General features: G+C 49.9%; 1 protein-coding gene across 5 annotated transcripts in view; it reads right to left on the bottom strand.

The window, feature by feature from the left end:
• LOC128973459 (guanine nucleotide-binding protein G(o) subunit alpha) overlaps positions 1-26124 on the bottom strand; it is a 192077-nt gene that overhangs the window by 15982 nt on the left and 149971 nt on the right. For all 5 annotated transcript variants that reach the window (XM_054389777.1, XM_054389775.1, XM_054389776.1 and 2 more), the window contains one exon: positions 2705-2833. In XM_054389777.1, coding sequence (XP_054245752.1) covers positions 2705-2833 — 129 coding nt within the window. The remainder of the gene's footprint in view (positions 1-2704; positions 2834-26124) is intronic.

The following is a 26124-nucleotide window of genomic DNA, read 5'->3' as shown; positions in this document are numbered from 1 at the left end:
CCTGATGTGGGAGGGAGCTCAGCACCACACTGCCTGAGTTAGGAGGTGATCTGCTGGAGAGCAGCCCCATGGGGAAGGACCTGGGAGTGCTGGTGGGCAGGAATTTCTCCATGGGTCAGCAATGTGCACTTGTGGCCAAGAAGGCCAATGGCATCCTGGGGGGCATCAAGAGGAGTGTGTCCAGCAGATTCAGGGAGGTTCCCTTCCCCCTCTACTCTGCCCTGGTGAGACCTCACCTGGAATATTGCATCCAGTTCTGGGCTCCCCAAGTTCAAGAGGGACACAGAGATCTACTTGAGAGAGTCCAACAGAGGGCTACAAGGATGCTGAAGGGACTGGAGCACTGCCCTTGGAGGAGAGGCTGAGAGCCCTGGGGGTGACTGGTCTGGAGAAGACTGAGAGGGGATTTAATAAATATTTATAAATATCTGGGGGCTGGGGGTCAAGAGGGAGGGGAGAGGCTCTGCTCAGTTGCACTCTGGGATAGGCCAAGGGGCAATGGATATCAACTCCAGCACAGGAGGTTCCACCTCAAGATGAGGAGGAACTTCTTCAGTGTGAGGGTCATAGAGCACTGGAACAGGCTCCCCAGAGAGGTTGTGGAGTCTCCTTCTCTGGAGACTTTCCAGCCCCATCTGGATGTGTTCCTGTGTGACCTGTGCTGGATTCTGTGGTCCTGCTCTGGCAGAGGAGGTTGGACTTGAAGATCTTCAGAGGTCCCTTGTGAACTTTGAGCTTGTGAACTTTAGCAGTCTTGGCACTTTCTGACCACATGTGGATGCTTTGGGACATGGTTTAGTGGCAGTGGTGGTGGGATTGCTATCTCTAGGTGGGTGGTTGGACAGGATGATCTCAAAGGTCTCTTTCCACCTCCACAGTTCTGTGGTGCCTAGAAGGCTCCAAACACCACTGGATTGGCCTTCTCCTCCGGAGCCTGGAGCTGGGGAGAAGCATGAGGAGCAGTTACCTAGTAGAGATGTGAGGATCTGTTGGGAGAGCCTCAGCAGCATGCTGGGTCCCAAAGAGTCTCTGGAGGTGGAGACCAAGAGCTCTTGTGTTTCATATACTCTGGATACTGTGTGCTCTCTGCTATCTTCGTGCCCTCTCTGCTGGCTGCCAGAGAATCACAGACTGGCATCTGTGAGAGTCACAGCATCATGAGTGCCAGTGACATCCTGAGGGTCAAGATATTAACCAAGGGTGACTGGAAAAGATTTGGCCAACTATTTTAACATTTATGACCTTGATCAGACTGGAAGCTACCTCAGATTGCACCTCCCAATGAAGGTGGTGGTGTTTGGCTTGGAAGAAGGTACCAGAAGGCACTCCTCTCTTCCAAGCAGTGATTTTTCAAGGCAGGGTTGTCAAATATTTCATACTGTTGACCCTCCAAAGTGCCATGTCCTCTGCAGTGGCAGCCATCAAGCAGCTGAACAGTTCCTCCTTTGGGAACTGTGACAAATGGATCACAGAATGGAAGGGACCTCAGAGATCATCTACTCCAACCTCCCCATGATGGGCAAGGATGCCTCTCAACAGGACTTGGCTGCTCAAAGCCTCAACCAACCTGGCCCTGAGCACCTCCAGGGAGGAGGTATCCACAACCTCCCTGAGCAGCCTGTTCCAGAGTCTCACCACCCTCCTGCTGAAGAACTTCTTCCTCAGCTCCACTCTAACCCTGCTCTGCCTCAGCTTCAAACCATCTCCCCTTGGCCTGTCTCTAGACACTCTCAGGAAAAGTTCCTCTGCAGCCTTTCTGGCAGATCCCTTCAGGTATTAGAAGGCTTCCTGTAGGATCCCTTCAGCTATTGGAAGGCTTCCTGTAGGATCCCTTCAGCTATTGGAAGGCTTTCTGTAGGACCCCTTTAGCTACTGGAAGGCTTCTTGTAGGATCCTTTCAGCTACTTGGAAAGCTTCTTGTAGGATCATTTCAGCTCTTGGAAGGCTTCCTGTAGGATCCTTTCAGCTACTGGAAGGCTTATTGCAGGATCCTTTCAGCTATTGGAACACTTCCTGTAGGATCCCTTCAGCTATTGGAAGGCTTCCTGCAGGATCCTTTCAGCTACTGGAAAACTTCCTGTAGGATCCCTTCAGCTACTGGAACACTTCTTGTAGGATCCTTTCAGCTACTGGAAGGCTTCCTGTAGGATCCCTTCAGCTACTGGAAAGCTTCCTATAGGATCCTTTCAGCTACTGGAAAGCTTCCTATAGGATCCTTTCAGCTATTGGAAAGCTTCCTGTAGGATCCCTTCAGCTACTGGAACACTTCTTGTAGCATCCCTTCAGCTACTGGAAAGCTTCCTGTAGGATCCCTTCAGCTACTGGAACACTTCCTGTAGGATCCCTTCAGCTACTAGAAGGCTTCCTGTAGGATCCCTTCAGCTACTGGAACACTTCTTGTAGCATCCCTTCAGCTACTGGAAAGCTTCCTGTAGGATCCCTTCAGCTACTGGAACACTTCCTGTAGGATCCCTTCAGCTACTAGAAGGCTTCCTGTAGGATCCCTTCAGCTACTGGCAGGCAGCCCTGAGGTCCCCTGGGACCCTTCTTCTCTCCATGCTGCACTCCCCCAGCTCCCTCAGCCTATCCTCCCAGCAGAGCTGCTCCAGCCCCTCGGATCATCCTCCTGGCCCTCCTCTGGCCTCACTCCAGCAGCTGTGTGTCCCACTGCTGACCTGCTGAAGCAGCTGAGGTTTAGACCCACCTGAAGTGGAGGTTTTTGAATGTGAAGTGGGTTTCTACGATGCCAGTTGTTTTCACCCTGGTTCGGAGGATGTCCTGCTCCGTGGGCTGGTAGTCTGCAGCTCCAATTCGATCTAAGCTGTCTAGGTAGCTAGGAGGAGAAAGGAAGAGAGAGGGAAAAAAAAAAAAAAAGAAAACACACACAAACAAAAAAAAATTAAAAATAAGACACACATTCATCTTTCTCAGTCTCAGGTGAGAGTAGTCCCCCAAGCAGGTGAGGCAATCCCAAGCACTGCTATAGGCTGGGCAGGGACTGGCTGGAGAGCAGCCCTGAAGGAAAGACCTTGGGGGTGCTGGGGGATAAGAAGCTCAACAGGAGCCAGCAGTCAGCACTTGCAGCCCAGAGAGCCAAGCAGAGCCTGGGCTGCAGCAGGAGAAGTGTGGCCAGCAGGGCCAGGGAGGGGATTCTGCCCCTCTGCTCCACTCTGCTCAGACCACACCTGGAGCTCTGGGTCCAGTGCTGGAGCCTCTATTACAAGAGGGATCTGGAGGTGCTGGAAGGTGTCCAGAGAAGGGCCAGGAGGAGGAGCAGAGGGCTGGAGCTGCTCTGTTATGATGACAGACTGAAAGAGTTGGGGCTGTTCAGTCTGGAGAAGAGAAGGCTCCAAGGTGGCCTTCCAGTACCTGAAGGGGGCTCCAAGAAAGCTGGGGAGGGACTTTTTAGGATCTCAGGTAGTGACAGGACTGGGGGGAATGGAATAAAGCTGGAAGTGGGGAGATTCAGGCTGGACATGAGGAAGAAGTCCTTCCCCATGAGAGTGGTGAGAGCCTGGAATGGGTTGTGCAGGGAGGTGGTTGAGGCTCCATCCCTGGAGGTGTTTAAGGCCAGGCTGGATGAGGCTCTGGCCAGCCTGATCTAGTGTGAGGTGTCCCTGCCCATGGCAGGGGGGTTGGAACTGGCTGATCCTTGAGTTCCCTTCCAACCCTGACTGATTCTATGATTCTATGAATCTTGCAGCTTTCCTGGTAATCTTTTGCAATCTCATTTTTCATGGCTGAACATTAAAGGAGGGGACAAAAAAAAAAAAAAAAAGAATAAAAATCAGAAATCCTATTCTTAAGGGAAAAAGAAAAAAAAAAAGTGTTACAAACCCCACTAAGCTGAGCATAAAAACCTGACAGTGAACCAAAAGCTGGAAATGAAGAGTGTGTGTGGTGAGCCCTGCCTGCAGGCTGTGCAAATACACAGCTTTCACAGCTGTTCCTGGGCAACAGAAGTCCCAGTCACTCATCACCCAACCACAGGATGCTGGGGGTTGGAAGGGACCTCTGGAGATCATCCAGTCCAACCCCCTTGCCAAGGCAGCACCACCTGAAGAAGGGTCACACAGGAAGGCAGCCAGATGGGCTCTGAGTTCCTCCAGAGAAGGAGGCTCCACCACCTCTCTGGGCAGCCTGCTCCAGGGCTCCACCCACCCTTAAAGAAAGTTGTCCCTCCTCAGGTTCAGATGGACCTTTTGATGTTCACATCCATTACTCCACATCATGTCTCTGGGCACCACTGAAAACAGCCTGGCCCCATCCTCCTGGCCCTTCCCTTGCAGTATGGATCAGCACTGATGAGACCCCCCCTCAGGCTGCTCTACTCCAGGCTAAAAAGCCCCAAGTCCCCCAGCCTTTCTTCATCAGAGAGATGTTCCCCTCCCCTAATCATCTTTGTAGCCCTTTGCTGTGCCCTCTCAAGCAGCTCCCTGTCCTCCTTCAACTGGGGAGCCCAGAACTGGACACAGTTCTCCAGATGTGGCCTCACTGGGGCAGAGTAGAGGAGCAGGAGATCCTCCCTTGACCTGCTGGCTGCACTTTTCTTGATGCACTCCAGGATGCACTTTGCTGGCCCATGGCCATCCTGGTGTCTACCAGGACTCCTTTTCCCCAGGCATGGTCTACCAGTGGTGTAGAGGGAGAGGTTAGGTTACGGTTGCATCTGGTGATCTTGAGCTCTTCTACAACCAGGTGATTCTGTGATTCCACATTAGGGTTTATTCAGACAAGAGGTTGGAGCATATGAAGCTTGCTCCCAGAACAGGCAGGTTGGGGAACTTTTGGGGGATGCTTCTCTCTGCTGGGAGTGGGAGGAGATGGGGTGGCTTGCTCTGATGTTTTCAGTCAAAGCTCAAAGAGAGATGAATCTGCTTCAGTTTGGAATCCAGCAGAGGGCTGAGGCTGCAAGAGAGGCACTGCTCTGACAAAATGCAGAAGCCTGCTTAGATGGTGATAATCTGGGACTATAAATCACAGAACCACCATAGCTGGGAGAGACCTTTGGGATGAACAAGTTCAACCATTCTCTAACCCTACCAGGGCCACTGCTACACCATACCCCTGAGTCCCACCATCTCTAGATGGCTTTGAAGTACATCCAGGGATGGGGATTCAACCACTTTCCTGGCCAGCCTGTTCCAGCCTTTGAGAACCCTTTCAGCACAGAAATTTTTCCTAATGCCCAACCTAAACCTCCCCTGGGGTAACTTGAAGCCATTTCCTCTTGTTCTGTCAGTTGTGACTGGTGAGAAGAGACCAACCCCACCTCATTCCAACCTCGTCTCAGGGAGCTGTAGAGAGCAATGAGGTCTCCCTTCAGCCTCCTCTTCTCCAGGCTGAACACCCCCAATCCCCTCAGCTGTTCCTCCCCACCCCTGTTCTCCAGACCCTTCCCCATTTTGGTTGCCCTTCTCTGGACCTGCTCCTGCCCCTCAATGTCCTTCTTGGAGTGAGGGAACTAAAACTGACCCCAGTACTCAAGCTGCAGCCTCACTGGTGCTGAATGAGGTGAGACCATCACCTCTCCAGTCCTGCTGGCCACACCATTGCTGACCCAGGCCAGGGTGCTGGTGACCTTCTTAGCCTGGGCCACCAAGGACACTGCTGGCTGAGGTTCTGGAGATTTACCTTTCTTGGACAACTTCAAAACATTTACCACCATTCTGCTCCAGGTTTAAAACCTCCCAACACAGGCAATGCCTCCACAGGGCTGGAACTTTGGGTTAGAAGCTTTCCGTTTTGGTGTGGAATGTTTTGGGGTTTGGATTTTTGGTTTTGGTTTCTTTTTTTTTTTTTTTTTTTTTATGTGTAGAGGAACCCAACAGCTGCACACAGCATAACCACAGCACATTTGTTCATTCACATTCAAGACAAATTCTCCAGCCCCAACTGAATATAATTTAGGAAGAAAAGAGGAATTTGGAGCACAGTGATAAACACAGAGCTGCATCACACAACAAAAGTCTTTCTCAGTGCTGTTCAGCTGCATGCAGATGCTGCAGTTCCTCTTAAAGGGGGTTTACTGCAAGTTCTCTGATGATACTAAACTGGGAGGGGGTTGGCTGACGCCCCTCAGGCTGTGCTGCCATCCAGTGTGACCTGGACAGGCTGAGAGCTGGGTGCAGGCAAACCTCATGAAGTTTAATGAGGGCAAGTGCAAGGTCCTGCATCTGGGGAGAAATCACAACAGGCACCAGGACAGGTTAGGGGCTGCCCTGCTGGGAAGCGGGGAGTGGAGTCTCCTTCTCTGGAGACTTTCCAAACCCAGCTGGATGCATTCCTGTGCAGACTACCCTCAGTGATGCTGCTCTGGCAGGGGGGTTGGACCTCATGATCTCTGGAGGTCCCTTCCAACCTCTGATACACTGTGAGACTGGGAGACTGTGCATGCCAGGGTGTAGATGCCCACCTAGCCCCAGAAGCATCAATCCAATGTGCATGAGATGCCCTCAGCACACTGGGCATACAGCAAAGCAGGTCTGTGAATGAGCCCTGCTCCCACCCTCTGCTCTCTGTGCTCCTGGCAGCCTGGCTGCCCCCCGGGGAGGGGCAGGGTGGGAGGAGACCCATTTGGGTGCTCAGACAGAAGATGGCAGCTTGCAGAGAATAAAGAGCAGTGAGAGGAGAGGCAGAGATGTAGGGAAGGAACAGACCTTGTTTCCTTAGGTGAGTGTGAGTTTGCTGGTGAGTGCAAGAAGGTTAACAGTTGGACTTGATGATCCTCTAACCAAACCAACTCTGTCATTCTGGAACCATTCACATGACAACTATGATGTCTAAGCTTGACTTTCTGTTTCAGTTGAGCTAAATCTGACTTTTTTGTCTTCTAACATGGGGTTAAGCCCTGAGCAGTAACCCAACCACTTCCCACTGTGCCTGGCCACAGCACATCCTGCCTGGCATGACCAGCCTGTCCTGTCCTGCAGCTGGTGATGCTTTCCCTCTGGCACCAAAATGCAGGTCACAGAATCATGGAATCACAGAATCCCAGACTGGTTTGGTTTGGGTGTGAAGGGACCTTTGAAGCTCACCCAGTCCAACCCCCCTGCTCTCAGCAGGGACATCTGCAACTGGAGCAGGTTGCTCAGAGCCCCAAAGAACCTGACCTGGAATGGGTCCAGGGATGGGGCATCTACCACCTCTCTGGGCAATCTGGGGCAGGCTCCCCCCACCCTCACTGTCAAACATTTCTTCTTTCTCTCCAGTCTGAATCTGCCTCTTTCAGTTCAAACCATCACCTCTTGTCACAACAGGCTCTGCTCAAAAGTCTGTCCCCAGTTTTATGAGAAGCCCCTTTAAAAGCCACCAGAAGGTCTCCCTGGAGCCCTTTCTTCTCCAGACTGAACAACCCCAACTCTCTCAGCCTGGCCTCACAGCAGAGGGTTTCCAGCCCTTCCATCCTTGTTGTGGCCTCCTCTGGCCACACAGGTCCCTGTCTGTGCTGAGGACTCCAGAGCTGGACACAGCTGATGGAAGTGTCACCACAGTGGAGCAGAGAGGCAGAATGTTGTGGAGACAGAGCTCAGAGCCCCTGAGCAGCACACTCAGTGCCCTGGGGCCATGCACTCTGCCACCCAAGGAAACCCAGTGCCACCAGCTTGCACGCCTCCCTGCTCACCTGGAAGAACAAACAGACAACCAAACTCTGCTCCAAGCTGGAAAACAAACCTCCCCCCACTCACACCTTGGCTGCCCATCATCCTTAGCATTCAGTTTTGCTACTCCACTCTGCTGAGACTCCACCTGGAGCTCTGTGTCCAGTTCTGGAGCTTCTCTTACAGGAAGGCTCTGGAGGTGCTGGAAGGTGTCCAGACAAGGGTCATGAGGAGGAGCAGAGGGCTGGAGCTGCTCTGCTCTGAGGACAGCCTGAGAGAGTTGAGGTTGTTCAGCCTGGAGAAGAGAAGGCTCCCAGGAGACCTTCTTGTGGCCTTCCAGAATCTGAAGGGGGCTACAAGAAAGCTGGGGAGGGACTTTGAAGGGAGTGATAGGAGTGGGGAGGATGGAGCAAAAGTAGAAGTGGGGAGATTCAGATTGGATGTTAGGAAGAAATTCTTCCCCAGGAGGGTGGTGAGAGACTGGCAGAGGTTGCCCAGGGAGGTGGTGGAAGCCTCCTGCCTGGAGGTTTTTGCAGCCAGGTTGGAGGTGGCTGTGAGCAACCTGCTGTGGTGTGAGGTGTCCCTGCCCACGGCAGGGGGTTGGAATTGGCTGAGCCTTGAGGTCTCTTCCAGCCCTGACAATTCTGTGTTTCCATGATTTGCAAGAACCACCCCACCCAGAGGAAAGGATTGAAGCTAAGCAGGCTTGGGTTTGTTGTGCCCTTTTGCAATCACAAAAGGCACTGTGGTTTTTGTGACAGATGCTCCCCTGAGAGCCTTGTGAGGGGCTCTGTGTGGATGAATGAAACCTCATTTGAAACAGGATCCTCCACTGTGATGGCTGAAGCCACCATCAGTCATCTGCTCAGGGCTGGTGCCAGCTCCTGTTATTTAAGTGACAGCTTCATGCCTTCACAGCTCCCCACAGACTGAGCAGGCTCAGCAGCAATCTTCTTCAGAGTCCTAGGCTCTCCTCTGATCTCAGGAACAAAACACTTCAAGGTGGTGGTAAAAAGTGGAGGTGTAAGAGAGGGAAGAGTCTTCTTTTCCTCTTGCAGCTCTTGCTAATACCATGAAGAACTTCATCCCTTCCCCCATCTTCACTTTGTGTGTTTATGATTCCACTCTCTCCACTGAAGGTTCCCTGTTAATTACTCTTGCCTGTGAGATCCTTCTTTGATGCTGGAGTGCAGCAAGCAAAGACCTCTCCTGCAAGCTGGCCAAAGGAGTCACCATCACCCAGCACAGAGAAGGGGCAGCTTCTTGCTGGCATTGCTGCCTTCAGCCTCCCAGGATCTGCTGGTGAACAGCAGCAGCCTTTAAACCCCAGGCTATGTGCTGGAACTTCAGGGGGTTCTCACTCCTGGCCTGCAAAGCCTGCAGCACTTCCATGTGGCATTCCCCTTGGCTTCCCAACATGGGATTAGCTCCAGATTTGGTTGGATCCTGCCTACAGCCTGGCTCTGAGGCTTGGGAAGCCTTGCCTGCCTTCATGTCCTTGTCCATGGAGGTGGTGCAGCCTCAGGTGCCTGCTTTAAACTCTGGGGGATCAGAGGTTTGGGAGAGCTGAGGCAGCCTGCCAGACTCTCAGGGCAGGCTAGAGGGAGGGGAGCTGAGCAGGAGACATCCCACCCCCTCCTGTCCTCCCTGACACCTAACTTCCAATCCCAGTTGGGAGTTAGGCTCCTCAGTTTAAGAAGGACATTGAGATACTTGAATGTGTCCAGAGAAGGGCAATGAGGCTGGGGAGGGGTCTGGAGCACAGCCCTGTGAGGAGAGGCTGAGGGAGCTGGGGGTGTTCAGCCTGGAGAAGAGGAGGCTCAGGGGTGACCTCATTGCTGTCTACAACTACCTGAAGGGAGGTTGTAGCCAGGTGGGGGTTGGGCTCTGCTCCCAGGCAAGCAGTGACAGAAGGAGAGAACACAGTCTCAAGCTGCTCTAGGGAAGGTTTGGGCTGGAGGTGAGGAGAAAGTTCTTCCCAGAAAGAGTAATTGGCCATGGGATGTGCTGCCCAGGGAGGTGGTGGAGTCACCTGGAGGGGTTCAAAAAAACCTTGGATGTGGCACTTGGAGCCATGGTTTAGTTGTCAGGAGGGGTTAGGTGTTAGGTAATAGGTTGGACTTGATCTCTGAGGTCTTTCCCAACCTGGGTGATTGATTCTGTGATTCTGTGATCTTCATAGGAACCTCATCTGGGAGGGTCTCTGGCATCTGTCTGGGTGAGGGCACTGCTTCCCACTGTGGCACTGGTGCTGAGAGAGGAATACTCAACATCCTCAGTACTCAGCCTGTCCTGGCTTCAGGTGAGCTGAGTTCTGCAAGTCTGGAGCCTCAGGGTCACTCCCACTCCAATGCATCCAGCCAGGCACCCCAGCTCTGGTACCTGACTGCCATCACAACCCCTTGGCCTTTTCAAATAACTCTCTTCTTCTTCTCCTTCCTCATCTCTAGTCTTTTCCATCCTTTCCCATGTGTTTCCCAATGACTGAAGCTCTTTCAGTTGCCTGGGTCTGCTCCTGGTAGTCTCCATGAGGGTCAGCCATCATTTACACAAAGGTATCCAACACTTTCAGCCCTGCTTTTGAGGCTGCCTTCCAGAACTGCTCTCCCCTGGAATTTCTCTCATCTCAAGCTGCAGAAGATATTTTCCCTCCTGGCCTTGCCCACAGCTTTGCTAGACCTCCTTTGTTTGTGCATCCCATGGAGTTCAGCTGGAGGAGCTTGCCAGAGCATGGCTGCCATGCTAACATCCAGCTGTGGGAAGAGGAAGCTTGGCCAGGCTGCTGTTTGGATGCTGAGCTGATTTCAGCTGTTGCCTGTCCTCCTCACTGCCTGCTCTGTCTAAGGCCAGGCCGGACATGGCTCTGGGCAACCTGCCCTAGTGTGAGGTGTCCCTGTCCATGGCAGGGGGGTTGGAACTGGCTGAGCCTTGAGCACCCTTCCAGCCCTGTGATTCTGCTGGAGGCATCTCTGAAGCCTCGCCAGAGTGCTGGTGCTCCCTTCTTGTGCTGCTTGGAAGGAGCTGAGCTGGATGTACCTCTGAAGCCTCACCAGAGTGCTGGTGCTCCCTGCTTGTGCTGCTTGGAAGGAGCTGAGCTGGATGTACCTCTGAAGCCTCACCAGAGTGCTGGTGCTCCTTGGAAGGAGCTGCTGGAGGACTCTTTAAGGCCTCACCAGAACTGGTGCTCCCTGCCCATGCTCTTTAAAGGACCTGAGCTGGCATGTGTGGGGGTGACACCTCTTTGGGCACAGGGTGGACAAACTGCTGCACATGGTGCTGGATGACAGCCCTCCTGGGTGCCCACTTTGCACTGCAAATCTCCAGGGTGTCCACTTTGCACTGCAAATCTCCTGGGTGCCCACTTTGCACTGCAAGTCTCCTGGGTGCCCACTTTGCACTGCAAGTCTCCAGCGTGCCCACTTTGCACTGCAAATCTCCAGGGTGCCCACTTTGCACTGCAAATCTCCAGGGTGTCCACTTTGCACTGCAAATCTCCTGGGTGCCCACTTTGCACTGCAAATCTCCAGGGTGTCCACTTTGCACTGCAAATCTCCAGGGTGTCCACTTTGCACTGCAAATCTCCTGGGTGCCCACTTTGCACTGCAAGTCTCCAGCGTGCCCACTTTGCACTGCAAATCTCCAGGCCAGACTGGTGCTGGAGATACTTATTTGTCACAGCCAACAGGCTTGATGACACAGCATCCCCTCAGAAGCTGGCAGCTGTTGAACCAGCAGAAAGGAGACCACTTTGGAGGCTGTGGAGTGGGTGTTCAGCTCTCCCCTTTCCATGGCATCTCCAGTGCATGGTGCTGCCAGCAGAGCTCCTTCTGCCTCCCAGCTCTGGGCTTTGCACACTGGAGTGGAAGCGTATCTGCAGTGACACCTCAGCTCTGCTTTGTAGCCTGCCTTGCCCAGAGCTTGCAGGGGTTAAAAAGAGCTGAAGAAAGGTTAGAAGGTTTCTGAGTACAGGAGGAACCCTCCAGCATTTCCACTCCTGAGCTGAGCAGCTCCATGACTGCTGCTAGCTTTTATCTGAGAGGTTTTGTTTGGAAGCAGATTGCAGGTTTCTGACTCACTGTTTCTCAGGCTCGGGGAGGTGAAGCCCAACTACATCACTGCTGCTAAAAGCAAACTGCACAAGAAAAGGCATTCCCCAAATCCAGAGAGGGGAGCTCATCCAAGTGAGCCTATGAAGGGCAGGTGCTCTACAAGGACTTGCAAGGCTCATGTTCCTGGCTGCTAGGATAGCTCATAGGATCACAGGATCATGGGATCATAGGATCATAGAATGTTAAGGGTTGGAAGGAACCTTTGAAGATCATTGAGTCCAACCCCCCTGCCAGAGCAGGACCACAGAATCCAGCACAGGTCACACAGGAACACATCCAGATGGGGCTGGAAAGTCTCCAGAGAAGGAGACTCCACAACCTCTCTGGGGAGCCTGTTCCAGTGCTCTGTGACCCTCACACTGAAGAAGTTCCTCCTCATGTTGAGGTAGAACCTCCTGTGCTGGAGTTTCCATCCATTGCCCCTTGTCCTATCCCAGGGTGCAACTGAGCAGAGCCTGTCCCCTCCCTCTTGACCCCCAGCCCTCAGATATTGATAAACATTGATCAGATCCCCTCTCAGTCTTCTCCTCTCCAGACTAATCACCCCCAGGGCTCTCAGCCTCTCCTCACCAGGCAGTGCTCCAGTCCCTTCAGCATCCTTGTAGCCCTCTGTTGGACTCTCTCCAGCAGATCCCTGTCCCTCTCAACCTGGAGAGCCCAAAACTGGATGCAATATTCCAGGTGAGGTCTCACCAGGGCAGGGCAGAGCAGAGGGGGAGGAGAACCTCCCTGAATCTGCTGGACACACTCCTCTTGATGCCCCCCAGGATCCCTTTGGCCTTCTTGGCCACAAGTGCACATTGCTGACCCATGGAGAACTTCTTGTCCACCAGCACCCCCAGGTCCTTCTCCATGGGGCTGCTCTCCAGCAGATCACCTCCCAGCCTCTACTGGTGCAGTTTATTATTCCTTCCCAGATGAAGGACTCTGCACTTATCCTTGTTGAACCTCTTTAGGTTCCTCTCTGCCCAAGTTATCCCATGGGAACAGTCTGGTGGCAGCAGCCCACATGCAGCATATGGATGAGGACCCCTCCCCAGGCACTCTGCCACCATAAGAACCTTCTGCCAGGATTGCAGTGCCTATGCCAAGGGCTCTGCTTGCTGCTTGCTTGTGTGAAGAAGCACAGCTGAGGTTGCAGGCTGTGCTCAGAGCTGGACAGCTGTGGCACAACTCACACAGATCTGCACAGTCACATCTGTTGAGGTTAATGGCAAGGAAATGGTTAAAAGCCTGTTGGGTTGGTCTCCCTTCAAAGGTGGCACCTCAGCAATCTTTTGGCAGGCTGCATCCAGCTGGCTCTTCACACTCTGAGGTGTTCAGCCTGCACTGATGCTGAGCTCATGTCCTGAGTGCTCCTCAAGCCATGGTGCAGCAGTGGCTGCAGCCTGGACCTTGGTCTGCAGGGCAGAGGAGTGAGAACTTGAGAAGAGCAAGCCTGGGAACATCTGCCTAGCTGCTCTGTCCTGCCCATCCTGGCCTCTGCCCACTTCTCCTGCCTGAAGGGAAGGCCAGGGGTGGGGACACCCTCATTCTGTTGGCTGGTGTGGTGTTGGCTTGAAGAGGCAGAGCTCCATTTGCCAGTGGCATGAGATTGAACACACCTAAGTGCCAGGTTCTACACATTGTCACAGCAACCCCATGCAGAGCTACAGGCTGGGGTCAGAGTGGCTGGAGAGCAGCCAGGCAGAGAGGGACCTGAGGGTACTGGTTGACAGTAGGCTGAACATCAGCCAAGCAGTGTGCCCAGGTGGCCAAGAGAGCCAATGGCATCCTGGCCTGGAGCAGGAATAGTGTGGCCAGCAGGAGCAGGGAAGTCATCCTACCCTGTGCTCAGCACTGCTTAGACCACACCTTGGGTACTGTGTCCAGTTCTGGGCTCCTCAGGTTAACAAAGATGTTGAGATGCTGGAACGTGTCCAGAGAAGGGCAGCAAAGCTGGGGAGGGGTCTGGAGCACAAGGCTGGGGAGGGGGCTGGAGCACAGCCCTATGAGGAGAGGCTGAGGGAGCTGGGGGTGTTTAGCCTGGAGAAGAGGAGGCTCAGGGAAGACCTTATTGCCCTCTACAATTGCCAGAAGGGAGGTTGTAGCCAGGTTGGTTTCTTCTCCCAGGCAAGCAGTGACAGAAGGAGAGGACACAGTTTCAGGCTGTGCCAGAGGAGGTTTGGCCTGGAGGTGAGGAAGAAATTCTTCCCAGATAGAGAGATTGGCCACTGGGATGTGCTGCCCAGGGAGGTGGTGGAGCCACTGTCCCTGGAAGTGTTTAAAATAAGGCTGGATGAGGCACTCAGTGCCATGGCTTAGTTGATCAGATGGTGTGGGGTGATAGGCTGGACTTGGTGACCTCTAAGGTCATTTCCAGCCTGGTTAGCTCTGTGGTTCTGGGATCCAACAGATGCAGCTGAGTCAGTGCTGGGCTATTTTCTCCTCCCTGCAGAGAGGCACCCAAGGGTCAGCTCCAACACAATGCCCTGGCACATGCTGAGGTTCTAATTGGGCTTGTCACGAGCAGGATCCACCTCCTCTGACTCTGGATGCTTCTGCAAAGATGTCTCCACCCAGGCATCCCTGCCTAGTTCATGGATGGAAGGTTATCTGCAGCACAGCCCAGCTGCTACCTTAGCCTCTTCCTCCCTTTCACTGATGAGCACACAGCTCAAGGTGTACTTAGCACTGAACTAATTCACTGGCTGGGGACTGTAGAGTAAGGATTCAGAGGACATACCCTGGGCTTGGGGAGTGCCAGGTAGGGGTTCTACAACAGCCTGGTGACCTCTGCTAGTGCCTTCTACCAGAAGAGAACCACCATGAGGTAATGCAACACGGGTCTTCAACATCCTTCAGCTGTGAAAAGGTTGAAAGGCAGCAGTGGTATCAGGTTCCCTCAGAAAACTGTGTGCAGGGCCCTCCTGTCCTCTTAACCAAGCCAGGAGGTGGCACAGGTTGCTCCTCAGGTGCTTGCAGGTGAGCTATGGCAGGCAGGAGGAAGAGGATGTAGGAGAAGTGATTCAGCTAAGAGGGCAGGAGCAGCTCCTGCTGCTTTCTGAGCCCAGCCCAGAGAAGGAAGCTCTTGGGAAGTCACTCCTGGACTTTGGCTCAGGCTATTCTTTGTTTCTTAGTGGTGAGAGCCTGGAATGGGTTGTGCAGGGAGGTGGTTGGGGCCCCATCCCTGGAGGTGTTTGCAGCCAGGCTGGATGAGGCTCTGGCCAGCCTGATGTAGTGTGAGGTGTCCCTGACCATGGCAGGGGGGTTGGGACTGGCTGATCCTTGTGGTCCCTTCCAACCCTGACTGATTCTATTCTATGATTCTGGCTGTGCTTTCCCCTCAGCCAGTCCTGTCTTGAAGGGAATCCCAGGAATCACACAGCAGGCTCTGCTCTCCTGCCACTGCTCCTGATGCTAAGCCTCATCTTAGGTCTAGCAAGCTGAGATGCCAGCATGGACCCTTCCCAAGCTTCCCTCCCTTCAATGCAACCAGCAACAAGCCCCTTCTGGTGCCTGACAACAGCTTGGGTGTTGGTCACTGGACCCAGAGGCTCCTGGGGTTCTTCTCCTGAATGAACTGTGCTGGCTGCCCTGGGTTTTCATTGCTTCCCTCTGGGAAATGAGAAGAATGGTGCCAGACCTTGGCAGAAGGGATGCTCCCTGGGATGCAGCTTTTTTCCTGCCCCCTCTCCCTCCCCCTTGCACTGAAGCAGGGCTATAGAGGGCTGGTGCATCAAGATCAGCTTGACAAGGTGATATTAATACTGATGGTAGGCAGGAGGAAGGAACAAAAGCAGGTTGGAACTGAGCTGCCCTAGTTAGACTTGCAGCTTCCCCAGGCATGGCTGGATGCAGAAGAATTTTTAGCATCACTTGCAGGGGAGCAGAGTCACCAAACAGCAGCTGTGTCACACAGCTCCTGTGGGGCAGGAAAGGTCTCCAGGCATAAGGTGCTGGCTGGCCCTGCTTGTGGGGAGTGGTTTGCCCAGCAGTCCTTCCCTCCTGCCTGGCCAAACAGAGAATCATCATGGGATGGCTTGAGGTGGAAGGGACCTTAAAGGTCATAGAATCATGGAATCAGTCAGGGTTGGAAGGGACCACAAGGAGCAGCCAGTTCCAACCCCCCTGCCATGGCCAGGGACACCTCACACTACATCAGGCTGGCCAGAGCCTCATCCAGCCTGGCCTCAAACACCTCCAGGGATGGAGCCTCAACCACCTCCCTGCACAACCCATTCCAGGCTCTCACCACTCTCATGGGGAAGAACTTCCTCCTCACCTCCAGCCTGAATCTCCCCACTTCCAGCTTTATTCCATTCCCCCCAGTCCTGTCACTCCCTGACACCCTCAAAAGTCCCTCCCCAGCTTTCTTGGAGACCCCTTCAGATACTGGAAGGCCACAAGAAGGTCACCTCAGAGCCTTCTTTTCTTCAGACTGAACAGCCCTAACTCTCTCAGTCTGTCCTCATAGGAGAGGTGCTCCAGCCCTCTGCTCATCCTGGTGGCCCTTCTCTGGACACCTTCCAGCATGTCCATATCCCTCTTGTAACAGAGGCTCCAGAACTGGATGCAGTACTCCAGGTGGGGTCTCACCAGAGCTGAGCAGAGGGGGAGAATCACCTCCCTTGACCTGCTGGCCACACTTCTCCTGCTGCAGCCCAGGCTCTGGTTGGCTTTCTGGGCTGCAAGTGCACATTGCTTGGCACCCAAGGCAATCTCATGAGCATCTGAGGATGGGAGAACTGACTGGGTTGGAAGAGACCTTCAAGATCAACTGTTCACCCAGCACTGCCAGGGCACCACTCAACAATGTCCCTCAGCACCACACCTCTGTGGCAGCAAATGCTTTTTGCTAAGCTTCCTCTTGGCTGCATCAAGGGAGGAGAGCATCTCAAGCAGATGGGTGGTCAGCACAAGCAGGGCCTTTGTCTGCACTCTCTGCTGCTGGAGCACCTCAGCTCTTTCTGAGTGTGACCAAGCTGTCCTCCCAGCCTCCCACTGGAGCAGGGAAATGGCATTCATCACTCTTGCTTTGGGGGAGGAATATAAGCACTAAGGGGATAGGACACAGCAGGAAGTCTGTGGTGGCCCCTGGAAGGCAGTTTGGGTTCCCTAAGTGGCAGTCAGGAGCTTTAACCACAAGACCTCTCCCTGTTGTTTAACCCTTAAGCAATATTCTTCCATGCTTCTAGCAGGGATTTTGCTCATAAAGGGGCAGATACTGTTAGGAATTTTCCCACACTTCAATGGAAATGGACCTTCAATGGACACTTCAATGGACCTGATGACCTCCAAGGGCTCTTCCAACCCAACTGATTTTGGGATTCTGTGATTCTAAAGCATGTAGAAATTTGCTGGCCTGTGAGAAGAAAGAAATTCTCCTCCCTCCATCCAGAGCAACCTGCAAAAAGTTGCTGCAGTTGATGCTGGATGAGGCTCTGGCCAGCCTGCTCTAGTGTGAGGTGTCCTTGCCCATGGCAGGGGGGTTGGAACTGGATGATCCTGGTGGTCCCTTCCAACTCTGACTAATTCTATGATTCCTTGATTCTATGATTCTGTGATTCTCTGATTCTGTGATTCTATGATTCTATGATTCTGTGATTCTGTGATTCTATGATTCTGTGATTCTGTGATTCTATGATTCTATGATTCTATGATTCTGTGATTCTATGATTCTTTGATTATTTAATTCTATGATTCTGTGATTCTATGATTCTATGATTCTATGATTCTATGATTCTTTGATTCTTTGATTCTATGATTCTATGATTCTGTGATTCTATGATTCTTTGATTATTTAATTCTATGATTCTGTGATTCTATGATTCTGTGATTCTATGATTCTATGATTCTGTGATTCTATGATTCTTTGATTCTGTGATTCTATGATTCTTTGATTCTATGATTCTATGATTCTGTGATTCTATGATTCTATGATTCTTTGATTCTATGATTCTATGATTCTGTGATTCTGTGATTCTATGATTCTGTGATTCTATGATTCTATGATTCTTTGATTCTTTGATTCTATGATTCTATGATTCTATGATTCTATGATTCTGTGATTCTATGATTCTGTGATTCTATGATTCTATGATTCTATGATTCTGTGATTCTGTGATTCTATGATTCTGTGATTTTATGATTCTGTGATTCTATGATTCTTTGATTCTATGATTCTATGATTCTTTGATTCTTTGATTCTATGATTCTATGATTCTTTGATTCTATGATTCTGTGATTCTATGATTCCATGATTCTGTGATTCTATGATTATTTGATTCTATGATTCTATGATTCTTTGATTCTGTGATTCTATGATTCTATGATTCTTTGATTCTTTGATTCTATGATTCTTTGATTCTATGATTCTGTGATTCTTTGATTCTTTGATTCTGTGATTCTATGATTCTATGATTCTATGATTCTGTGATTCTATGATTCTTTGATTCTATGATTCTATGATTCTATGATTCTGTGATTCTATGATTCTTTGATTATTTAATTCTATGATTCTGTGATTCTATGATTCTATGATTCTGTGATTCTATGATTCTTTGATTCTATGATTCTATGATTCTGTGATTCTATGATTCTTTGATTCTATGATTCTATGATTCTATGATTCTGTGATTCTATGATTCTTTGATTCTATGATTCTATGATTCTGTGATTCTATGATTCTTTGATTCTATGATTCTATGATTCTTTGATTCTTTGATTCTATGATTCTATGATTCTATGATTCTATGATTCTGTGATTCTATGATTCTTTGATTCTATGATTCCATGATTCTTTGATTCTTTGATTCTATGATTCTATGATTCTGTGATTCTATGATTCTTTGATTATTTAATTCTATGATTCTATGATTCTTTGATTCTATGATTCTATGATTCTTTGATTCTGTGATTCTATGATTCTATGATTCTGTGATTCTATGATTCTGTGATTCTTTGATTCTATGATTCTGTGATTCTATGATTCTATGATTCTATGATTCTGTGATTCTATGATTCTATGATTCTGTGATTCTATGATTCTGTGATTCTATGATTCTGTGATTCTATGATTCTATGATTCTGTGATTCTATGATTCTATGATTCTATGATTCTGTGATTCTATGATTCTATGATTCTGTGATTCTATGATTCTGTGATTCTATGATTCTATGATTCTATGATTCTATGATTCTTTGATTATTTGATTCTATGATTCTATGATTTTGTGATTCTATGATTCTTTGATTATTTAATTCTATGATTCTGTGATTCTATGATTCTATGATTCTGTGATTCTATGATTCTTTGATTCTGTGATTCTATGATTCTATGATTCTATGATTCTGTGATTCTATGATTCTTTGATTCTATGATTCTTTAATTCTATGATTCTATGATTCTTTGATTCTTTGATTCTATGATTCTATGATTCTTTAATTCTATGATTCTATGATTCTTTGATTCTTTGATTCTATGATTCTATGATTCTGTGATTCTTTGATTCTATGATTCTATGATTCTTTGATTCTATGATTCTGTGATTCTATGATTCAATGATTCTTTGATTCTATGATTCTGTGATTCTATGATTCTTTGATTCTATGATTCTGTGATTCTATGATTCTATGATTCTTTGATTCTATGATTCTGTGATTCTATGATTCTGTGATTCTGTGATTCTATGATTCTATGATTCTGTGATTCTATGATTCTATGATTCCGTGATTCTATGATTCTTTGATTCTGTGATTCTGTGATTCTATGATTCTATGATTCTATGATTCTGTGATTCTGTGATTCTATGATTCTATGATTCTTTGATTCTATGATTCTGTGATTCTATGATTCTATGATTCTGTGATTCTATGATTCTATGATTCTGTGATTCTATGATTCTACGATTCTGTGATTCTGTGATTGTATGATTCTATGATTCTGTGATTCTATGATTCTTTGATTCTATGATTCTGTGATTCTTTGATTCTATGATTCTGTGATTCTGTGATTCTGTGATTCTATGATTCTATGATTCTGTGATTCTTTGATTCTATGATTCTATGATTCTTTGATTCTGTGATTCTGTGATTCTGTGATTCTTTGATTCTATGATTCTGTGATTCTTTGATTCTATGATTCTGTGATTCTGTGATTCTTTGATTCTATGATTCTGTGATTCTGTGATTCTATGATTCTATGATTCTGTGATTCTATGATTCTGTGATTCTGTGATTCTATGATTCTATGATTCTGTGATTCTTTGATTCTATGATTCTGTGATTCTGTGATTCTGTGATTCTATGATTCTTTGATTCTATGATTCTGTGATTCTGTGATTCTATGATTCTATGATTCTTTGATTCTATGATTCTGTGATTCTGTGATTCTATGATTCTATGATTCTGTGATTCTATGATTCTATGATTCTGTGATTCTATGATTCTATGATTCTGTGATTCTGTGATTGTATGATTCTATGATTCTGTGATTCTATGATTCTTTGATTCTATGATTCTGTGATTCTATGATTCTATGATTCTGTGATTCTATGATTCTATGATTCTGTGATTCTGTGATTGTATGATTCTATGATTCTGTGATTCTATGATTCTTTGATTCTATGATTCTGTGATTCTATGATTCTATGATTCTGTGATTCTATGATTCTATGATTCTGTGATTCTGTGATTCTGTGATTCTGTGATTCTATGATTCTATGATTCTTTGATTCTATGATTCTGTGATTCTATGATTCTATGATTCTTTGATTCTATGATTCTATGATTCTTTGATTCTATGATTCTATGATTCTATGATTCTATGATTCTATGATTCTGTGATTCTATGATTCTATGATTCTTTGATTCTATGATTCTATGATTCTTTGATTCTATGATTCTATGATTCTGTGATTCTATGATTCTATGATTCTGTGATTCTGTGATTCTGTGATTCTGTGATTCTATGATTCTATGATTCTTTGATTCTATGATTCTATGATTCTTTGATTCTATGATTCTATGATTCTGTGATTCTATGATTCTGTGATTCTATGATTCTATGATTCTGTGATTCTATGATTCTATGATTCTTTGATTCTATGATTCTATGATTCTGTGATTCTATGATTCTATGATTCTGTGATTCTGTGATTCTGTGATTCTATGATTCTATGATTCTATGATTCTTTGATTCTATGATTCTATGATTCTTTGATTCTATGATTCTATGATTCTGTGATTCTATGATTCTATGATTCTATGATTCTATGATTCTGTGATTCTATGATTCTATGATTCTGTGATTCTATGATTCTATGATTAAATCCTAAGTCAAGCCAAGAATCTGAGAGAGAGAGATCACTGTGGGTTGGGTTCTTTTTGTGTGTGTGTGTGATCAAAGCAGGCTGAGGGTGGATGTTGCTGTGTACTTTCCTGCCCCATCCAAGGTGATTTCATGCATTCCCCACATGGATTTGGATGAGTTCTGCAGCTCAGTGAGGCTGCATTCAAACACTAAGCTGAGCAGTGATTACAGATGCAGGCAAGATGAATTCAGCTGGTGGCACTGCACCAGCTACAGCCAGTCAGTGTTGGAAGCTTCTCCAAAGGAAGAGCTTTTTAGCTCCCATTGCAAAGTGAAAATAAAAAGAAGCCTCTGAATCCCAAGAGTGCTCCACTAGGTCCATACTGTAGGGAAGGCAGTGGGACAGGTCTGGGTCATCACAGAATGCCAGCAGGGTTGGAGTTGGAAGGGACCTCTGGAGGTCAGCCAGTCCAACCCCCTTGCTCAAGCAGGGCACCCACAGGATCAAAATGGCTAGGAAGGGTTGGAATCTCTCCAGAGAAGGAGACTCCACAACCTCTCTGGGCAGCCTGCTCCAGGCCTCCAGCACCCTCACACCAAAGGAGTTTCTCCTCATCTTCAGGATTACATTCTGTGCCTCTTGGATGAGTCTGTCCCCAGCCTCTTGCTCCTCACCCTTTAGCTCTTGCTGGTCATTGCTCAGATCCCCTCTGGGGCTGCTCTCTCTCCAGGCTCAACAGCCCCAGGGCTCTCAGCCTTTGCTCCTCACAGAGATGCTCCAGGCCCCTCAGCATTTGCAGAGCCATACACCTTGCCCATGTTCAGACCTCTTCATGCACTCACTACATGATCCACTTGTCCCTTGGGCTGAGGGCTGGTGAGATTCAAGGAATTAAGTGGGGGGAAAACAGAGGAGGATGAGCAGTATGGAGGAAGGAGCCAGTGTTCCCCAGGGTCATCTCCCAGGTGCTGGGGAGGACCTAGACTTGACATAAGCAGGCAGGGAGCCAGTGTGCTGTGCCACACCATGGAGGGAGCAGCTGGAGCCTGCAGACAAACTCAGGGAGGTGTGTAATGTGGTTCTAGGAGCACATGGCAGAGGCTGCAGGATGTATGTGCAAAGACAGGGACTGGATTTCAGCCCTCAGCTTCCCCCCCTGCTGATGTGTATCTCTATAGGAGCTCTCCTCTCCTCTGGAGCCAAGTTAGAATCATAGAATTGTCAGGGCTGGAAGGGAGCTCAAGGCTCAGCCAGTTCCAACCCCCTGCCATGGGCAGGGACACCTCACACCACAGCAGGTTGCTCACAGCCACCTCCAGCCTGGCTGCAAAAACCTCCAGGGATGAGGCTTCCACCACCTCCCTGGGCAACCTCTGCCAGGCTCTCACCACCCTCCTGGGGAAGAATTTCTTCCTAACACCCAATCTGAATCTATCCATTTCTAGTTCTGCTCCATCCCCCCCCCCAGTCCTATCACTCCCTGACACCCTCCAAAGTCCCTCCCCAGCTTTCTTGTAGCCCCCTTCAGATTCTGGAAGGCCACAAGAAGATCTTCTTAGAGCCTTCTCTTCTCCAGTTGCTTGCTCTCCACTCCTCCTGGTCTGAGCTAGAGCAGAACAATCTCTGTTCTGAATTCTCAGCTCAGTCCCTGCTCAGTGCTGGCACTTTCTGAAGTCCAGGGCATGTTGTCCCAGCCAGTGGCTTCTCCTAGCAGTGATGACATTCGTGGTTTAGAGTTGCTGCCAAGGGTTGTGGTGCAGAAAGGTTCTTGCCTGGACACTCTCCTGTGCTGACCAGGGTCACTGCAGCACCTTGGGGTGCAGTAAGTAAAGGACTGGACAAGACAGGTGAGCATAAACTGACCACCAAGAGATTCCATCCCACCTAAGTCATGCTGAGGATAAAGCTGAAGGATCACAGAATCACAGAACTGGTTTGGTTGGAAGAGACCTTTCAGATCATCCAGCCCAACCTTTAACCCAGCACTGCCAGGGCACCACTAAGCCATGGCCCTCAGCACCACATCTCCAGGGGCTTTTCACTCTCTCCAGGGATGAGGACTCCATCACTGCCAGCTTGTTCTAGGGCTTGGCAAGCCTTTTTGTGGGAGACATTGTTCCTTGTGTCCAACCTAAGCACCCCTTGGCACAACTCGAGGCTCTTTCCCCTTGTCCTATCACTGGCAGAACAGGCTGACCCCCACTTAAGGGTGGTCCCCTGGGCAGGGCAGAGGGAGCTGAGCTCCTGGGGAGGAAGATGCTGCCACCTCCAGGCACTCAAGCACTTCAGAGCTGAGGCAGGGGCAAGTTGGCACTTGAGCATCCTGCAGGATGTCCCTTTTACAGCCTGGAGGTATGGCACTGGCCATACCCAACCTCATGGCTGTGCTGCTGAGCCCTCTCTGTGCCTTCTGCATGAAGAGAGACTCCATCCTTTCCCTCTTCCCCATAAAAAGCAGTAGGAATGGATGGCTGGGGAGGGTTGAATATTAGCTCAGCACTTGGCCTGGCTAAGCACTACCCAAAGTGGTGTTTGCTCCAGGGCTGGTCAGAGCTAGGACAAAAATTAGTCTGTGAAATCCTCAGTGCCTGGGGCTCCACCGGGTGAATCCCAATTTGGGCAGCACTGTGTCAGCTGAGTCCTGGGACTCTGCTCCCATGGGGCTCAGACAGACCCCCCCTCACCATGCCCAACCCAGCAGGGTCCCTCCTCTCTCTGCTGCTGCCTTCACCATCCTGGGTGTTGGCACCTACAGAACAAGTCTTAGGGGGAGCAGCTGAGGGAGCTGGGGGTGTTCAGCCTGGAGAAGAGGAGGCTGAGGAGAGACCTCACTGCTCTCTACAGCTCCCTGGAAGGAGCTTGCAGTGAGCTGGGGTTGGGCTCTTCTCCCTAGTCTCAGGTGATAGAAGGAGAGGAACTGGCCTGAAATTGTGCCAGGGGAGGCTTAGGTTGGAGATGGGGAATAATTTCTTTGCTGCAGGAGTGGTGAGGGATTGGCAGAGGGGTGGTGGTGGAGTGCCCATGCCTGGAGGTGTTCAAGAAAGCTGTGGCCATGGCACTGTGGGACAGGGTTTGGTGGCCATGGTGGGGTTGGGTTGCTGGTTGGTCTGAATGACCTTAAAGAGCTTTCCCAACCCTAACAAGCCTCTGATTCCATGATCTCATAAATAGGAAGCATGTTTATTGTCCCCACTGGGCAACAGATACAAGAAGCTTCATCCCCCTTGACCCCTGGGCATCACAGACTCCCAGGGGGCCCAGGGACCTCTGCCTTGCTCCTGGGAGCTGTGCCACCCAAGCTCTGGCTGCTTCATTCTGCCTTCCTACTGGGAGCTGTGCCACCCCCCAAGCTCTGGGTGCTTCACCCCTATCATTGCCAAGTCCTGTGATTTCCTGGCAAGTGTCACAATGTTTGCTAATTTGGGGTTTTGTTGTTTGGTTTTTTTTGTTTGTTTTTTTTTCTCCTCCCTTCATTTTTTTCTTCTCTCTTTAAGCCTCAGCTCGTCAAGGCTGGATATTAGATGGACTGTTTGCTTAAGGAAATAAAAAAAAAAGGACTTTCAAAAACCTCCTGCTCACAGACAAAAGGCTTTAAACTCTAAGCCAGAGGGCTTAGGAAGCAGCAGAGAAAAGCAATTTTCCAATGGTTGTCTTGATGTATATTGGGAAGGGGAGGCTTTTCCAGCTGAGCTCATGATGGCATTTGGGTTTAGCTCCTAACCTCAACCACCTGAGTGTGGGGATGCTGCCCTGCTCCCCTCTTCTAGCAGGGGCCAGCCCTGCAGAGAGGACAGGCAGTAGCTGCATGCCCCCCAGCAGTCACTCCAGTGGGTTTTGGGCTCTCCTGGGTCAGGGTAAAGGGGGTGAGGAATTGCACTGCCCTGGAACAGCACAACCCCTGAGCAGGGGCAGGATGGGGACAGTGGAACTGACCTGGGAATTGTCCCCCTGAGGGCAGGGGAGGGGAGGAGGGCTGGTGGCATGGTGCTGAGGAACATGGGGCAGGGAAAGGATGATGATGTGGTGCTGAGGAACATGGGGCAGGGAAAGGATGATGGCCTTGAGAAGATAAAGGAGGAGAAAAGGGAGATAACTGCATCCTGAGTGAGGAAAAACTTCTTTCCTGTCAGGGTGGCTGAGCACTGCAGCAGGCTGCCCAGAGAGGTTGTGGAGTCTCCTTCTCTGGAGACTTCCAAGACACTTGTCTGGTTGTGTTGCTGTGTGAGCTGCCCTGGGTGATCCTGCTCTGGCAGGGTGGTTGGACCAGATGAAGTGCAGAGGCCAACCCCTACCCTTCTGTGGTTCTGACTGCATGGAGCTGGTCTCTGCCCTGCAAGGGGCTGGAGTGGCTCCTCCTGAGCTGTTCATGCCACAGCTCCAGGCAGGCAGCTCTGCCCAAGAGCTCCCAAGCACTTCACAGTCCACAGCAAAGTCCTTTTGCAACTTTTCCTTCCCAGCTGGGATGATTGCTCTCTACAGCTCCCTGAAAGGAGGTTGCACTGAGGTGGGCATTGGTCTCTTCTCCCTAGTATTAGGTGATAGAAGGAGAGGACATGGCCTGAAATTGTGCCAGGGGAGGGGTAGGTTGGAGAGGAGGAAAAATCTCTTGACTGCAAGAGTGGTGAGGGATTGGCACAGGCTGCCCAGGGAGGTCCCCATGCCTGGAGGTGTTCCAGAGGTGTGTGGCCATGGCTCTTGGGGACATGGTTTGATGGCCATGATGGGGTTGAGTTGCTGGTTGGACTCAGTGATCTCAGAGGGCTTTTCCAACCCAGACAATTCCATGATCCTATGAAGTGCAGAGGGCTATTTTGGTAAAGACCATTCCTAGCCACCACTTCTGTGATTCTGTGATTTCTGGGATAGGGCCCAGGGGAGGGAGTGGGAAGCATCTCTGTGTCACAATGTCACCATTGACACCTGCAGAACCACGTTGAAACTGCCATGCTCCACCCTGGAGCCCAGCTATGAAGACATTCCCAAGGTCAGGATTTCAGAGGGACAGCAAATGCAGCAGGAAGCCACATGGCACTGCCACACTTGCCTCCCAGCATCACAGACAGTCCCAGAGCTGAGGCACAGTGCTCTCCTGACAGCTTTGCCTGCAGACACCCTGTGGAA

Source organism: Indicator indicator, chromosome 19, assembly GCF_027791375.1.
Source record: "Indicator indicator isolate 239-I01 chromosome 19, UM_Iind_1.1, whole genome shotgun sequence".
NCBI lineage: Eukaryota > Metazoa > Chordata > Aves > Piciformes > Indicatoridae > Indicator > Indicator indicator.
The sequence above is the reverse complement of the archived record's forward strand: the minus strand, read 5'-3'. Positions and strand labels throughout refer to the sequence as shown.